The sequence below is a fragment of the Lepidothrix coronata genome, unplaced genomic scaffold, assembly GCF_001604755.1.
Source record: "Lepidothrix coronata isolate B3197 unplaced genomic scaffold, Lepidothrix_coronata-1.0 Scaffold171, whole genome shotgun sequence".
NCBI lineage: Eukaryota > Metazoa > Chordata > Aves > Passeriformes > Pipridae > Lepidothrix > Lepidothrix coronata.
In genome coordinates, this window is record NW_016690351.1 from 1,766,714 (window position 1) to 1,783,459 (window position 16,746).

The following is a 16,746-nucleotide window of genomic DNA, read 5'->3' on the forward strand; positions in this document are numbered from 1 at the left end:
TGACCAGGTCTGATTGCGACTGTAACAATAAACAAAAGCTAAATGAAGGTGCCAAGGGACACGTGAGATTCTCTGTTCGTAGCTACAGGATTTTGTTTTACCATATATTTTAGATAGAACACAACAGAAAAATGTCACTCAATGGTTTTAAAGTCACATATGGAAACAGCTGACTTATCAGGCAGTTCTACAATGTAATGAAAAGGAAATATAGGGTGCTTTTCCCCTCGCACAACCTCGTCTCACATCTTCCTACCTATGGGTGTAATTGCACAAGAATATCAGTCCATCAGAGAGCTGCTGCTGCCCCACCATCCGTCTTGCTCCCATCTTGCACTCCTGCCTGTAAGGGTCAAATGCAAGCAGGTACCCCCAAAATACCAGGCAGTGAAAGGATTTAGGAGAATTTATTTCCAAAGATGGGAACACTTAATGTCTCAGCACAAATCTGCACTGGGCCTAAGACACACACCCTCTGTTCTTCTCAGGGCTTTTATCATCGCTGGCCCCCCAACTGTGGGGCCTTCAGACATGTATGCAAGAACTTATCTTCTCTTGTGCCTGGGAGTCAGTGCCTCTAGAAGGCAGGAGGAAAAAACATCTGAAACTGTCTCTGGGAAAGATGCCTTTTTCCAGGCATAAAAGCATCTTTATCCTAACCCTAACCCTAAATCCTAACTCTAGCCCTAATCCAAACCCAAACCCTATCCCTAAACCCTAATATTCTAACCCTACGCCCTAACCGTAATCCTAATCCTAACCCTAACCCTTAAACCTGAAGAGAGATACCTGGAAGCATGCAGGACTGTCAGAAGTGATCATTTTTCTGCCACCAGGCCAAGGTGACACATAGGGCTGAGGTGACGCACAGGGCTGAGCTGACATACAGGTGGGTTTGTATGAGCAGGTTTTGGTAGTGTGGGAGCTAACAGGGATGGTGTCTGTGAGAATCTGCCCCATGTCCAGCAACAGAGCCACTGCCACCTGACTCCAGGACGGATGAGCCACTGACCAAGACTGGGCCAATCAGAAACAGTGGTAACTCCTCTGTGATAACATATTTAAGAAGGGGAGGGGGGAGTTATTGTGCAGATGTAATTGCAGCCAGAGAAGAGTGGAGTGAGAATATGTGTGAAGAATAGCTCTGCAGACACCAAGTCAATGGAGAAGGAGGGGGAGGAGGTGCTCCAGGTGCCAGAGCAGGTTCCCCTGCAGCCTGCAATACAGACCATGATGAAGCAGCTGTGCCCCTGCAGCCCATGAAGGTCCTTCCCCTTAAGGGTGGGGTTTCACAACGGGAGTGCAGAATTCTACCTGCAGGCCATGGAGGAGCTGAGAACAGGACACACACATGAGTAGAGGAACAATCCTTCTGTGTTTCCAGAGCCGATAGTAAAAGAATGCCTGCCCAGTAATGCTCACAAATTGAGTTTTAGGAGTTTCTTACGGCCCATTTATGGTAACAATGGGAAGGACCTCACGGTGGAGCAGGGGAAGGACTCTTCTCCCTTAGCAGTGGCAGAAACAACCTGTGGTGAACTGATTGGAACCCCATTCCCCGTCTCCCTGCACCACTCAGGGGGAGGAGGTAGAGCCCAGGAAGGAGGGGTGGAGGGAAGTCGTTTAAAGGTTGGTTTTATTTCTCATTATGTTACTCTGATTCGATTGATAAAAAATTATTTTTTCCCCTCAAGTCGAGTTTGTTTTGGCTATGACAGTAACTGATCTCTCTCTGTCCTTATCTCGACCCAGGAGTCCTTCTTTATATTTTCTCATCCCTGCCCAGCTGAGAAGCGGAGTGACAGAGCAGCTTTGGTGGGCACCTGGTGTCCAGCCAGGGTCAACCCGCCTCAACAGGACTGAGGTGGCACAAAAGACTGAGGTGACACTCGTAGCTAGGCTGAGGCCATGGCGCGCTCTCGCGCTCCCCTCACAGCGCCCGCGCGCCGTAACGGCTGCTCTAGAAGAAAGGGAAACGGTCACGCGCGGCCTCGCGCACGTGCAGCAGCACTTCCCGGCCCCGCCCGCGAGCACCGCGCGCGCCGCTGCGTGACGCGATTGCGTCAGACGCAGCCTCGTCCCGGGACGGGGCGGGGCCGGGGGGGTAACGGCGCGACTTTTCAAAATGTCGGCGGCGGGGGCGCGGAGGGGCCGCCGCGGAGCCCGGGAGCGAGCGGGGCTGCGCCGGGGCGGGCGGCCCGGGGCACCCTGATGAGCAACCGCGGCACAACAGGCCCTCGGCACAACCGGTAGCAGGAGCCGGGGGAGAGCGGCCGGCGCCATGGCGACCTGCATAGGCGAGAGGATAGAGGTGCGGAGCGCGGCCCCTCTCGCCGTGTGCTGGGGCCGCGGGGCGCGGAGGGGCCGGGCGGGGGCTCCACCCTCCCCCGGCGGGTGTTTGCGGGAGCGCGGCTCCTCCCGCGCCTTCGCCCGGTCCCCACGTGTTTCTGGGGGCAGCCGCTGCCATGGCAGCCGGCGGCGGGTGTGTCCCATGCCCCGGGAGCGGCGGGAGGCGCGGCGGGAAGGCGGCCCCGGGCAGCGCCGGCGGCAGTCGAGCCGTGAGCGCGGAGTCGGCAGGAGGATGCGGCGCGGGTGGCTGCGCGGCCCCGCCGGGCACCGCCGCCGTGCCCCGGAGAACTCTGTCCAGGTACCCCCCGGGGGCGCCACAGGGTTTGTCCGACCTCGGGGGGCAGGTGCGGTGGGAGGGTCCGCGTGGGAAGAGGCGCTCCGCAGCCTGACTGACGGCGCTGTTTGTTCGCGTTGCAGGATTTCAAGGTGGGGAACCTCCTGGGGAAGGGGTCCTTCGCAGGGGTCTACAGAGCAGTATCCCTGAAAACCGGTCTGGAAGTGGCCATCAAAATGGTAAGGCAGCCAGCCAAGGAAGCGTCTGTCTCCGAGGAGACTGAACGCAAGTTGCAACAGTTTGGGGTTATGCAGTTGGGCATTGATGTTTGGATTGTTTTTTTGTATACAACGGGTATTTAGATTGGGTTTCAATCCCGGAAGATGTAGTACAACCAAGTACAATTAGTATGTAGTCAGTGTTGCAGTGCTTGAAAAATATTCTGTGGTCCATTTACAGATAGATAAAAAAGCCATGCACAAAGTTGGAATGGTACAGAGGGTTCAGAATGAGGTGAAAATACATTGTCAGCTAAAGCATCCGTCTATACTCGAGGTAAGAATTGTGGGGTTTGTACAGAGACCTGTATGTGTGACTTGTTGTATAGTCTACAAAATGTATTTTGATTTATTTTTCCTCGGTTTATGTTCCAGCTTTATAACTATTTTGAAGATAGCAACTACGTATACTTGATACTTGAGATGTGCCACAATGGTGAAATGAGCAGATACATAAAGAATAGAAAGAAACCCTTTTCAGAAGATGAAGGTGGGATTTTTTGTTTTGTGGAGCTCTTTGCACTAACTGTTTGCATTTTGGCTCACCCAAAAATATTTAAGAAGAGTATTTAAAACTATCATCACAGTTTCTGTAGCTTAAAGTCTTGTGGTAAGTGATAATCTAGAGATTAATTATTATGGTACATACATTCAGTTGTATTTCGGAATACTTCGTTTCTGTTTGTGCTGTTCGGGTTATAAAAAAAATAGACAGTGAATTTAGAAGGCAGAGGTATATAAAAGGTAGAGCTTGCCTTTGTACATAGAATTGTGTTGAAGTGTAAGTCAAGACTAGGAAGCTCCACAGAGGAAAACTGGAACCTTCATATCCACACATTTGCTTTCTTTGTGTTATACCTCTTCTGTATTATATGTCACCAGTTACAGAGCTTTCAGGATTATTGTTTGCCTTAGGTAGTGTTCTTGGAAATATTGACTGTGTTCCAAGCTGTGTGTAGAAATGAAGGTAATGCAGTTACTTGTGTTGCTTAAGGACTGAGTTAGCAAGGAAGTATCCAATCTGACACTCCATCTGGAAATTCTGAGTGACTGGCAGCTGAGGAAAAAATCTAATGTGGTTTTATTGCAGTTTCTTACAGAAAGCACTGAAAATCCTATCTTTCGGTGAGAGATATTGTCGAAGTAATGCTAAAACATTTTTAAATTGGTTGTTACTCTTCTGAATAGTGTTTTGAGAAAGAAGTCTTGCAAAAAAGATTAATTTGCTTAAGAATTTACCAATTTCATTTTTTTACAGTTGAGAGAGGGAGGATTTCAGTTAGAACACAGACCACTGAAATCCTAACCTGAACAGTACAATTAAAAAAAAAAATACAGCAAAGCAAACTGCAGTGGATAATGTTTGAGGGCACAGCTGAGAACAGCCAAAGAAGCTGTTCTGGTGTTAGCCTGTCTGGAGTCAGTGGTTATTGCCTCTATTGCTTCCAGCCTTACTTCACTGCTCATCTCTTGCACAGTTCTTCTGGTTTACCTGCTTCTCTATCAGTTTCTAATCTAATTCTGTGAAACTAATATAGATATGGATTTTTTGAAACCCATATCACAAGACTAGATTAAAGGGGTACTGCTCTACAGGCATCATCTCTTTAACTCATATCTGTTCACCATTCTTTGCCCTCTGTTAAGAAAAGAAAGAAGGCTGTAAATTGTTTGCTCTAGAAAGAATGATTCTTAAAATTGCTGTAATTGCAACATCACAATAAACTATGCTGTTTCAGGCTGGATATGGTTTTGTTATTCCTGCTGTAAACTGTAACTCTTGAATATTCACTGAATTTCTAGTGTAATAGAACACAAAGGCTGTCCCAATATCATGAACTTACATGCTTTCGAGCCTTGCCAGTTTGCTAATAATAAAACAAATATAATCCAAATTGTCTCCTATATTTTATAATCTGCACATAGTGAAGCTGATTGATTTTGTGTATTTGCTGTTTCTGAAAGTAATGAGAAACTTTTTTTTAATTGTTAAGAACCTAATGTAAGAAAGTTTAGGCCAATTGAAAATATTTCCAGTCCTGTTTCCTTTATTCTATTAGCAAAGGCACAAATCTGGTTACTGCATTATACAAGTTTTTCAGTAATGTAGAACATAGTCATGCCAACTTGGCTTAAAGTAGAAAGCAGAAAGTTAATTACAGTCTCAGTAGCATGACACTAAACATTATTGTAATGTTCTTTTTATTAGAAAAAGAGCAATAGGAGACTTAAAGTTATTTTCAGAGCTGCAATTTCAGTTATAAGATTAAAACATCTGGTTTTGTGTTTTGACAGCCCGACACTTCTTGCATCAGATTATCACAGGTATGCTGTATCTTCATTCTCATGGAATACTGCACCGGGACCTCACCCTTTCTAATATCTTACTCACCAATAACATGAATGTCAAGATTGCTGATTTTGGACTCGCAACTCAGCTGAAAATGCCTCATGAAAAGCATTACACCATGTGTGGAACTCCAAATTATATTTCTCCAGAGATAGCCACGAGGAGTCCTCATGGACTTGAATCTGACGTGTGGTCTTTGGGTTGTATGTTTTACACTCTTCTTATTGGAAAGCCACCTTTTGACACGGACACGGTCAAGAACACGCTGAATAAAGTAGTGTTGGCAGATTATGAAATGCCAGCCTTTTTGTCAAGAGAGGCACAAGACCTTATACACAGGTTACTCCGCAAAAATCCAGCAGATCGTTTGAGCCTTTCCTCAGTGTTGGATCATCCTTTTATGTCCAGGTCGAGCTCTGCACAGAGTAAAGATTTGGGAACTTCAGAAGATTCCATGGACAGTGGAAATGCTACCATCTCTACAACCTTCACAGGCTCTTCCAGCATCAGTACCAGTGGTTATTTGAAGGAAAAGAAGAAGCTGTTAGTTGGACAGCCACTCCCAAATAAAATTACTTTTTTTCCTAAAAACAAGAATTCTGGTAATAAATCATTGGGAGATGGAAGTGGCTCTTTTCATCAGTGGGGAATTCAGGGAAAGGAAATTGGTGTAACCAGCAGGGGAAGAACCATTCAGCCTGGAGAAGAGAGACCCCATTCGCGCTACCTCCGACGAGCCCACTCCTCAGATAGGTCTGGCACATCCCACAGTCAGACTCAAGGCATATCAAATATCGTTGATCGATGTCACTCTATGGAAGTGCTTTCCAAGCCTAAAGTAGGAACAAGGGAAAATATGGAATACTTTTCACCTGTCAACAGCTACACTGATATAGGAGAAATGTTTAAGGAGAAGACTTCTAGTAGTTCTGGTTCTTTTGAAGGGCAAATATCTCCACCTGTAAAAGATCAACCACAGTAAGAATCAGTTTTTATTACGATAATATTTAGAGCTGGTAATACTGTATTATTGACTTTTTTCCATGTGTAGCAAGTTAAGTATTTCTTTCCCCACAGCAATCCTAGTAGAGAGCCTTGCTCAATTCTTCTTTGTAGGAGAGACAGATAGGGTAGAAGGCATTTAAAATGTAATTACCAATATTTTTACTTGCTGATCTCTTGTGGGTTTTTTTCTGTTATGCTTACAGAAGATAAAAGAAAAAATTAAGTGAAGATTAGGCAATAGATTAAAGAAGTGGTGTACCAGTAAGTAAAGTGTCACTCACTCTAAGATAATTATCTGAAATTTAGTTCTGTACTTAGTTGTAGCTGCTGGGTAAAAATCCTGGCTTCTTTCTATACATTTTCCATTAGCAGAATATCAAAGAACCATTTTCTACTTTAATATAAGGACTTTCATATCTTAGTTCTTGCATTTCTCTCCACATTACGAAGTGACATCGTTTCATATGTTTTTCTCTTTGCAAATCAGTTCAGGGAAAGACAAACTAGCACTTTTCCCTTAGAAAAAGTAAATGGAATAAGAAGGTTTTCTTGACAACTCTCAAATGTTTGACATAAGGCTCTGTTCAACAAGTTCAGTGGGCCATGTGCATTCTTTCTAGTTTGAGAAACGTCTGGATCAAAAAATCTGTGCAAATGTTAATGCTTACTTTTTTTCCCTATCACTTCATAAACTCATGCTTAATGTAAACATGAGAGAGTATTAATGTGAGTATGGGGATTAACTGAATGGTTACTACTTTTTTTACATAATTGATTATAGGAAAGCCTCTTACATAGTTAGCCTGCACAGCAATCTTAAATGTGAGGTCCTAAGACTTAAATTAGATATTTATATACTGTGGTTTTGGGGTGTTTTAACTGAGTCCTTGCCAATGGTAGAGTAGGGATCATCACTAAAAGAAAGTGCAGACAAGGAATAGGCTACAGAGATAAAAAACCTTAGGAGCTTAGTGTGACTTTACAACAGATAAGTTGTAAAAACCACTCTGTAGTAAGTGGTTTTATATGTGTTCTTTAGGCTTCAACAGCTTGAGTTCACCTGTGACTACACAGGTCTAATATATATGTTGTTTAAAAAACTGGTAAAAAAAATCTTTATAATTTTTGGGATTGACTGTATTTTATATAAATACAAATTGGTTTAGGTGGTGGGATTGGCTACATCTTTCAGCTGCGTATGTGTTATGCTGAATGAGATCCACTGGGGTCATGGGTGTCATGTCATCACTGTCTTCTCCAAGGCTATTTTCTATTCTGTGAATTAAGAGCTAGATGTAAGAGCAGCCACTGCTGGTAGCATTATCAGTAGCTCGTTTTGTTCATGTATGTCAGCTCCAAGAACGAGTGCTAACAGGCTTAAATTTGTCCTAAAAATTAGTAATAACTTTTCACTCCATTTGGAAACAGTGTTTTATTTTTTATGCTTTACCCAACGAACATTCCCCTGAAAAAGAAGCATATTCTATGCTGCCTAGAGCTGCAAAATGCCACCTACATTTCTTAAATGTTCTAAGAGTGTTGTGCTTTCTGCAGCTGTGACATTATACCTTTTGTTGTGCAAGTGTTTTTGATGTAATCCTGATTACACATGTAACTTTTATTTTACAGCTCGAATTATCTCTGCCCAATGAAGCCCCAGGTTGGTTTATTAGAGCAGAAGTCCCAGGCTGAGACAATGCAGCAGTGGCTTGGAAGCATGCAAACAAACGGTGTGTTCCTTATCAGTTATGTATTTTTGCACTCAAGTTGTAGTAGTGACTTGTGGGGTTTTCTGTATTTTATTTCTTTGTACATGGAATTTGAATACTTAGTTTCCGAAAACGAACTTGTTATTTTCTATTAGTATTTTAGCAAAAACAAAAGAGGAAAACAGAATTCTAGAACCTGCCGTAATTATTCAGTTGTCACTCAAAACGTGTAAGTGTAAATACATGACAAAAAATTAGCAGGTGACTTGAAAGCCCTGCTAATTTACATGTGCAAATACACCTTAAGAAAAGATGAGACCTCAATGACTGAGAAAGATAAGAGGCTGCAGAAGGAGAGGTGGAGGAAAGGACAAAAGAGACAGAAGGGAAGGAGGTGTTGTTTGTCACGCATCGATACATCATTTGCAAATAATGTAATTTAATCATTAAAATAAACCACAAATCTATTCTGACCTTTTTGCTTTGATATTACTGGACTTGTTCCTTTCCTGTCTGCAGGGAATTCGAATCAGATGACATATGGTCTGAATAATCCTGCTTCACTTTTGTCCCTTCTCAACTGTTCAGCCACATGGCAGGAGGAGTGCAGTAGTTATGTGGGTGAGGTGACAGTTGATCAAGGGCTTAAATATCAGAACTAGGAAAGCACTTATAGGAAGCTTAAAGATAAAAATAGGTTTTGGTCTGGATATAAACCAACAGATTTGGAGTATGCATTTAACATCTTGGGTACTAAAACCTCTGATGGTAAAACATTAGTTAGATAACCTGCAACATGAATGACACTTGTTACTAGTGCTTATCTGAATGGTGAGTTGTCTTTCAACAGATTAAAGTAATTCTTGTTTATGAATCTATTTGAAATCTTAGTAGTTTGTTTATAAATGGATTTTAAAAATTGATATATAAAGACTAAATGAAATCTAGTAACAACTTTTTTTAAGTAGCACTGGAATTTTATTAGCAGTGGTGTTGATTGGTACTCAAGTCATAGCCTGATGATTTGGACTGAGGAATCCCATTCTTCACTTAAATAAAGCCTTCTAAGATGATCTTTTGAAAAGCTTTTAAAACCATAACAGCATTTTTTCCTTCTAATCCTTCAAATCTACAATGTACTTTTATGATGCTTTCAGTTCCTCTGAGACCATCTGCAGACCTAACTGGCAACAGTAATGCACATGGAGGATTTCGGTATCATCTGGATGTGCAGCAAGATGCCCCAAGAAATGCATGGAACACCTTAAAAGATACAAGGAATCATGATGCATCTGTCGATTGTCCACATTCTTTAAACCAGAGAAACCCAAAGAAATGCATCCCTGGAGTTCTCTGCAAATCTGAGGAATTTCAGCCATCTCCCACATGTGGCCTTTGGTCAACTTCAGAACAAACCCAAATGTGGGGCCAAGAACCACCAGCACCCCAGAAACCTGCACTGCGAAGTATTGTGTCACCTCTCGACGCTCGCAGGCTGAAACCAATCAGGCAAAAAACAAAAAATGCAGTGGTATGTTCTTAAAATGGGAACAATTTAAATATTAAATATAGTGCGACTGTCTCTTAAAAATCACTTGGTAAACTAGAATAATTTGATTTTAGGAAACTTAATTTATAATAATTTAATTCAAAGTTATATTAGCAAGATGAATCTTAGTTTTGGCATATAGAATACTTACAAGTTAATAGAGCTGACCTGTCTGTGTTTGATTTGTCACTTAAGAAGCCACACCCTCAGTGACCAGGCTGATACTCTTCAGTCATGGTGAAGTGCTCTGTTTTAATAGCACTATTAACAAAAGTTACTGTAAGAAGCATTTTTAGGTTTGCAATGCATTCAAGGAAAAATAAAAGCATTTTTTAAAGCATTTGTGGAAAAAAGTGGTATCTTGCCTTTCCAGAAAGTAATGGTCTTTTTGTTTAACTTGCATATTAAATATGTTTTAGGTGAGCATTCTAGATACTGGGGAAGTGTGTATGGAGTTTCTGAAAGAACACCATTCACAGGAACTTGTGAAAGAAGTTCTCAGAATATCTTGTGATGGAAATGTGGTGAGTATGTTTTGGATTTCTTCACAGATGTATAAAGGGCTTAGAGTTCATTCAGAGGGTTTGTTTTTTATTTAAGTGATTATTTGTTTTGAAATCCAATGTTTATATATGCACAGCTGGAAACTTTTTTGTAAACTATATTTGTAAACAGCCACACAAATATAGGGAGCAAGCAATTATTTCAGAGCAAAACTGGGCTTGACTTTTGGAATAAGTGAAGTATTGTTGAAAAAGTGCTGCTGTTAAGTAATTACCTAGAGAAATAGAGTGTTCATGGTAAATCATGGTAATTAATTAAACTGTCACTTATTTCTATATCTGTTAAAAGTACAGAGTGCTGTAGTAAGTGGCAACTAAATACAATTTTTGTTCCCTTTTTGTAGATTGCAGTTTATCATCCAAATGAAGGAAGAGGTTTCCTTCTTGATGACAGACCTCCTGCTTCTTCGGAAGGCACCTGCATGTATAATTTTGACAACTTGCCAGGTAACCTGAAATTTATTTTAAAATTATGATGATTAATGTGATATTTTAAGTGAACCTTGAGACTTTATAGCTTTTAGCCACTACTTTTCAGATAATTGTGAAGTAAAGCTCCTTTTAGAATAAGATTCAAACTGCAGTTTAACTGGAAACTGTTTTGAAACTTCACAAGAAAGTGTAAATCCAGAGGTTTTAATGTCTTTTATATGGAAGTTCTAAGGAGTCACCCCTTTACAATGTAGTGCACTAAAATTAAAGCTCTCATAATCTTTTCCTTGTTCATACTGGGAACTGTTGGTTAGAAGTAACTCAGTTTCTTTGAACATACTTCTGTCAAGAACTTAAATATTACTTAGAAACTTCAGCTATCAAATACATATTTTAAATTACTTATCTTCAAGCTGGTGCACAGTGTTTAATCTGCTAACTCTTAAAAAAAGTTTTTAAATTTTCTTTTTTAGAAAAGTACTGGAAAAAATACCAGTATGCAGCCAAGTTTGTGCAGTTGGTAAGAACAAAAACCCCCAAAGTGACGTTCTATACAAGATATGCCAAGTGTATGTTGATGGAAAATTCACCCACTGCAGATGTTGAAATTTGTTTTTATGATGGTATGTATTAATTTCTGCAATTATGCAAATAGTTAGATCATTATATTAGAGCTGCATTAAAATATTGCCAAACACTAAAACAACATTCACTTTAGTTTGAAGAAAATACTGTGCTATAAATAGGTTTTTTTGTCCACTCTGCCTTTATTCTAGCACTTGTAGATTAGTTGATTATTCATTATTTCCCTACTTCAGGAAGTACATGTTGCCAAAGTGTTATTTATTACCACTTGTTTTTATTCATGTGCTCTTCTTTGCATCTACATTTGATAGTTAACCTGCTTAGTGAAAGGCATGTCCCTAGTCTTCAAGCTTTCCACTGTTAACTGAGGTAATAGTTTTACCTCTCTCAAGGAGAAAGCAATTGGTTGCCTTTTCCCATCTAAGTACTGATCTTTGGCCATAGAGGGCATTCCATTAACATCACACTTTATTTCTGCCAGACACAGAACTCATGTAGGAGTGGTTTTACTTTTGCAGTAATTCAGTCAGGGAGATACACTTTAGTGGAGTAGAATGTAATGACAGAAATCTGTACAATTCACACTAAAAATTGTTACATTTTTTTACAGGAGCAAAGATACACAAGACAGCTGGTATAACTCGTGTGATTGAAAAATCAGGGAAATCGTTCACTTTGAAAGGAGAAAATGAAGCAGGGTTGAAGAAGGAAATACAAGTTTATATGGATCATGCAAATGAAGTAAAGTGTTTTACATAGACCTTTTCTAGTGCAAAGCAGTTTCCTAAAAACACAGTTTCCCTTTCACAAATGTGCTTCCAATGTTGCTTTTCATATTTTTCATTACACTATTAAGAAGGAAGGATGGTGGTTTTGGAAGAGCAAATGTCAATGTAAAGGTAACAATAACAATACCTCGCAACAAAGGCTGAGAGGAAATTCTTGATAGTGTGTAAAGCAGGTTTGCCTGTCTGGTGAAAGGATTAAACAGAACTGATGAAGCTACTTTATACAACTTGAAAAATTCAGTACCATTGAAATTTCCTTGTGTGGGCTCACCTGCCACACTAAACATGTACAAAATACTTAGACATTTCTCAATTTAAGACTTCATTAAACTCCTTCTAATTTCAGGGACATCGTATATGCCTTGCTTTGGAATCTGCTGTTTTGGAAGAAGAAAAAAGGAGTGGAAGTGTTCCATTTTTTCCAATAATTGTTGGAAGGTAGTATCTTTCACTTGAAAATACTTAAGTATTTGAATATTCCCATTCAGCAGCCTTATGCAGCAAACGTTTGCAGAAGCCAAGGTTGCTTAACAGAGCTTACAGTCATTAGCAAATATTAACTTAATAGCATGTATGGACACCTTATTTTCGACCTGCAGAGCCTCCTTTGATATCAAGATACTATGCACTTGTGGATTCAGACTAAACCAGGCCAGCAATTAGCATGTGTAAAAACAATTCTACAGAAGACCACTGCTGTACTTTGGACAGTCTGTAGTAAATTGAAGGAATTGAAGGAAAAGCTACATCTCCTCATATGTTTCTTGAGTCCCTTTTGGACAGACCTTTTCCCAGTTTTTCTCATTATTTTTCCAGAAAACCTGGCAATACTGAATCACCACAGGCTGTAACACCTCCCCTGTTGGACAATATAAACTGTTCAAGAGAAGCTGTGGCACTGGATAGAAATAAGGCTGCTAGTTCTACTCCAGTTCAGACTCCAAACTGTACTCCTGTAAGTACACAAAACATACCATGGAAACTACTCTCCTGTAGGAATTCAAATGTCGCTCTTTCATTTGAACTAACGGAATTACATTTGTACAGATCTAGGCTTTTATTAGCCATTTGTGAGCATATTGACTAGAAATGTTGACTTTGATTTCACTTAACTTTTGATATCTGGATTTAAGATCATTGGAAAAATCAGAATACTCCAAAAGTTTACCACAAATTCCTCCTAGGAACAGAGTTTGAAAATTACTTACTCGTGTTATACAGCACAGTCTCTGATTTGAGAGCTCTTCAACAGTGTATATTGAATGGTAGTCACAAAGGTTATGGGCACTTGAGACTGTTGTTCTGAAATAATCAAGTGTTAGTGTGTATATAAAAAAAGGGTAAGTGAAAACACATGGGTAGCCAATAAGGCTTTGAGCAATTTCATCTAGTTTGTTTAAAAGACCCACCAAGCTTTGGTTCCTGCATCACAGCCCTGGTAAAACTTCCTTAACTGACTGGGGAATAAATACATGTATATATATATATGTATAGGGGTCTCGGCACACTGAGTTTGTATCATCTGAACTTTGTTGAATCTACATCAGTCTGCATCTCTGTTCTTTGATTGTGTAGCTCATGTCGTTAGTGCAGAATCTGACAACTTTCACTTGACTAAGGTGAACCTGACAACAAAAATTCCTTAGGGCTTCATCACTGGTATTGATTTTCACACTGACTGAAGGTTACCTATCATTGGAGTTCTAAGTTGAGGGTTCAACATTCAAACTCAGTCTCTATTTGCCATACAGCAAACATTTCAGTCTTTAAGAACCACATCTGTAGTTTCCTTGATAGTTGAACTAGATCTGTATATCCTGAGGTGTACAGCTTGTTGTTTCTTCCAGGTTCCTGTAATTATCTGGATCCTGATCTCTTTCCTGACCAAACTCTCCTATTTGAGGCATTCCCTGATTTTCATCTTTTCACTGAACCTGAATCTTAAACACTGCTAAGCACAGCACCTCATCTCTGTCATCTCTGTGACTGTGGGAGGAGGTATCTGAGTAGTGGAACATGTTCCTTGTAGGGAGTAGTTGTGGTGTTGTCCTAAAGATCTCTGATGTTTGATCCTCTGTTATCCTTAATTCATTGCTTTTGTCTCTCTAAACCTATAACAGATTCTGTATGTGCTACACAACCCATCTATTAATGTTTTATGTTCTAGTTTCCAATTAATAGCAATGTCTGTACTTTTGTAAAATATTAGCTGAGTGGTCATCTGAATGAGGGCTGCTTTATAGTCTAATGTGCTGAAAATGTTCTGCTGAAGCTGGACAGGGTTTTCTGACAGTAAAAACACAATTGAAGTAGAAAACTTAGGGAAAGCAATTCCTTTGTGACTACAGGGAGATCTCCTACAGAATCCTGTGGGGATTTTATACTGTAATGCTGTTAAATGAAGCATACAAGCTAAATCTGTCTGTATATATGAACAGGTGGTAATTGACCACTAAGCTGGTACATAATCAGTGGGCTTAATACTAAGGCTTTATTCTGTGCATCCCTGGGTTCTAGGTGGTGTGTGAAAAGCCTACGTTTATGATCAATGCTGCTGAAACTATATGCTCCTCTGTTCATCAAATGGAATGCAGTCCAAGTTCAGCCCAACTTGTGAAATCTGTCTTTGTGAAAAATGTTGGTTGGGCTTCTCAGGTGAGAAATTAATACTGATAAAGGAGGGAAGTCTGTTCTTTTTTCCTATTAAATTTGAGATATGTATTTGTCAGTCATTAACTTTAAACTTGATTTGTGAGGAATCATTCAGTTGTGCTTTGCTACAGTTTAAATCTAAAATGTGTATGTGGAAAGATGCTTTTAAATAAGTGTCTTAGATAAATACCATGGTGAATTACATAAGTAGAAGAAACCAAAATAATTGTTTAGTATTTCAGTTACCAAAATTTTTCTGTGGCTATTATTGCCTATTTCAGTGTCTTCTGTCATTTAAATTTGACTCTAGTAAAAAATTGAAACTGTTAAAGTTGTGTTCACTAATATAGATGTAAAGGTGTCATAACAAAGAATTTTAAACACATATGTACCAGATCCATACAAGAGAAATGAATCTGCCTCTACAACAGGAAAAGCTGTTTCCTTACAATGACATTTTCCTTCTGCTTTTCTGTGGGAGCAGCTTTAGGTTTAAAAAATATGGCAATTCAGATAAAACTTCCTGTCCTAACAGAAAAAAAGTTTGCTTTATATACATCAACTTTAAAGTGTGTATAGATGTGAACTCTCACAAATGGGCCTCTATTTTATGATTGGTTCTATTCAAAATTTCTTAAGGAGTGGTTAAGTTAAAGGTAATTCTTTAACTCTCATTGACAAGGATGACTTAAAGCTGAGCATCTGAAACCTTAGGAAGTTTACATGAGACTACTTAGTCCAAAGTAGTATCCATGCAATCTTTCTCTTTAAAAGACTGACCATGATACCTAAGTACCTTCAGCAACTCTGAAAAACTTTCAGCTTCAATTATTAGAAAAATTCTAGGTATGTAATTTTGTATTTCATATCCTCAAACCATAATGCAACTTCTCTCATTAGCTGACCAGTGGAGCAGTGTGGGTTCAGTTTAATGATGGATCCCAGCTGGTAGCCCAAGCAGGTGTTACATCTCCAGACGGCCAGACAACCAGGTGAGTCTGTTCCTGCTATAAAATAGTCCAGGTAATGGTCAGTGCAAGGCTGATTTTCATTTGTAAATATTAAAACTTAGCTTTTCAATGACTTCACAGTTGATTAGCTTCTGTAATCTTAATAAATAAAGAGAAGTACCCATAGCTTTGGCTGAACTCTGGATAACAAATTAATAGAACAAGCTGGAAATGCATCTACTTGATCTCCAGAGAACAGCCACTATTTATTTATAATATTTAAAATGGGAAATAATTATATTATTTTAAAATAAAACAAATTATTTAAGCTTCTGTATTTTTCTGTGCTGCTGTGCTTCTCTAGGTATGGAGAAAATGATAAGTTGCCAGAATACATCAAAGAGAAACTGCACTGTCTGTCTTCTATTCTTGTGATGTTTACCAGTCCAGCTGGTCCTCACTGATTAAAGCAAACTGGGTGTCACGCCATGAGACCTTAATAAACTCACTCACTGACTTTTAAGTAAAGTGACTGATCTTACTCAGTTTATGCAGAAATTCTTCCACTATCTGATAGAAAGGTAGGAAGGGTTGCTCTGTTTATGTATAGCAAATTCTGTATAAAGTATCATACAAAATATGCTTTTTCATCAAAATGATGGATATGCTTGCTCAAGCAAAACTTAGAGCAATTAAGTTTGACCGCATTAAGTTTTTGGAAATAATCTGAATCTGTTGTGTTTTTTTTCTTGCCCCACTGCTTACTCAGTGTGAACAGTCAAGGAAAATGTATCTGTGCTGTTGAAGTATTTGTAAATAACTTATATTTTTATGTGTTACAGTAATATATGTAAATATGTATATGTTTTGTAACTTGTTTTTTATTTTTTGTAGCAGCAGCTTAAACTTCCTTGCACAAGCATTTGATACAAAAAAAATAAATGCAGTGGTAATTGTCCGGATCTATTTATTTGTTTCATGATCAAGTGAATGGTGAGAGGAAAAGGCTCTCAAAGTATTAAGCTCAACTTATGACAGGAGCTGAGCTGGTTTTTTAGAGAAAATCATATGTTGGGAATTTAGGGCTGGGTAAAGCTTGGGAAGAGACAAGTCTTTAAACTATTGCACAAAGTTACTTCTAACTTGTTGAACTAAAAAATTGTGCTGTGCTTTGTATATTCCATATTTTATCTCTGGCCTACAGATGACTAAACCCAGGAGCACAGGTGATAGGAAAATAAACACATGCCATAGTAACTGAT

At 39.5% G+C, this 16,746-nt stretch overlaps 1 protein-coding gene across 1 annotated transcript; it reads left to right on the forward strand.

The window, feature by feature from the left end:
* Window positions 1-2,095: 2,095 nt before the first annotated feature.
* On the forward strand, window positions 2,096-16,582 carry PLK4 (polo like kinase 4). Its single transcript, XM_017829941.1, has 16 exons — window positions 2,096-2,311; window positions 2,767-2,862; window positions 3,083-3,178; window positions 3,277-3,391; window positions 5,197-6,229; window positions 7,886-7,986; window positions 9,123-9,496; window positions 9,934-10,038; window positions 10,422-10,524; window positions 10,983-11,132; window positions 11,705-11,835; window positions 12,229-12,320; window positions 12,699-12,837; window positions 14,400-14,537; window positions 15,435-15,526; window positions 15,849-16,582. Exons 1-16 carry the CDS (start codon window positions 2,282-2,284, stop codon window positions 15,946-15,948), a joined length of 2,895 nt encoding a protein of 964 aa, XP_017685430.1. The 5' UTR covers window positions 2,096-2,281; the 3' UTR covers window positions 15,949-16,582.
* Window positions 16,583-16,746: the final 164 nt, after the last annotated feature.

Coding starts and splice junctions, on each gene's coding strand:
- PLK4 (XM_017829941.1), top strand. CDS start 2,282: ATGGCGACCTGCATAGGCGAGAGGATAGAG. Junction 9,497..9,933: donor AAAAAACAAAAAATGCAGTG/GTATGTTCTTAA, acceptor AATATGTTTTAG/GTGAGCATTCTAGATACTGG. Junction 15,527..15,848: donor CCAGACGGCCAGACAACCAG/GTGAGTCTGTTC, acceptor GTGCTTCTCTAG/GTATGGAGAAAATGATAAGT.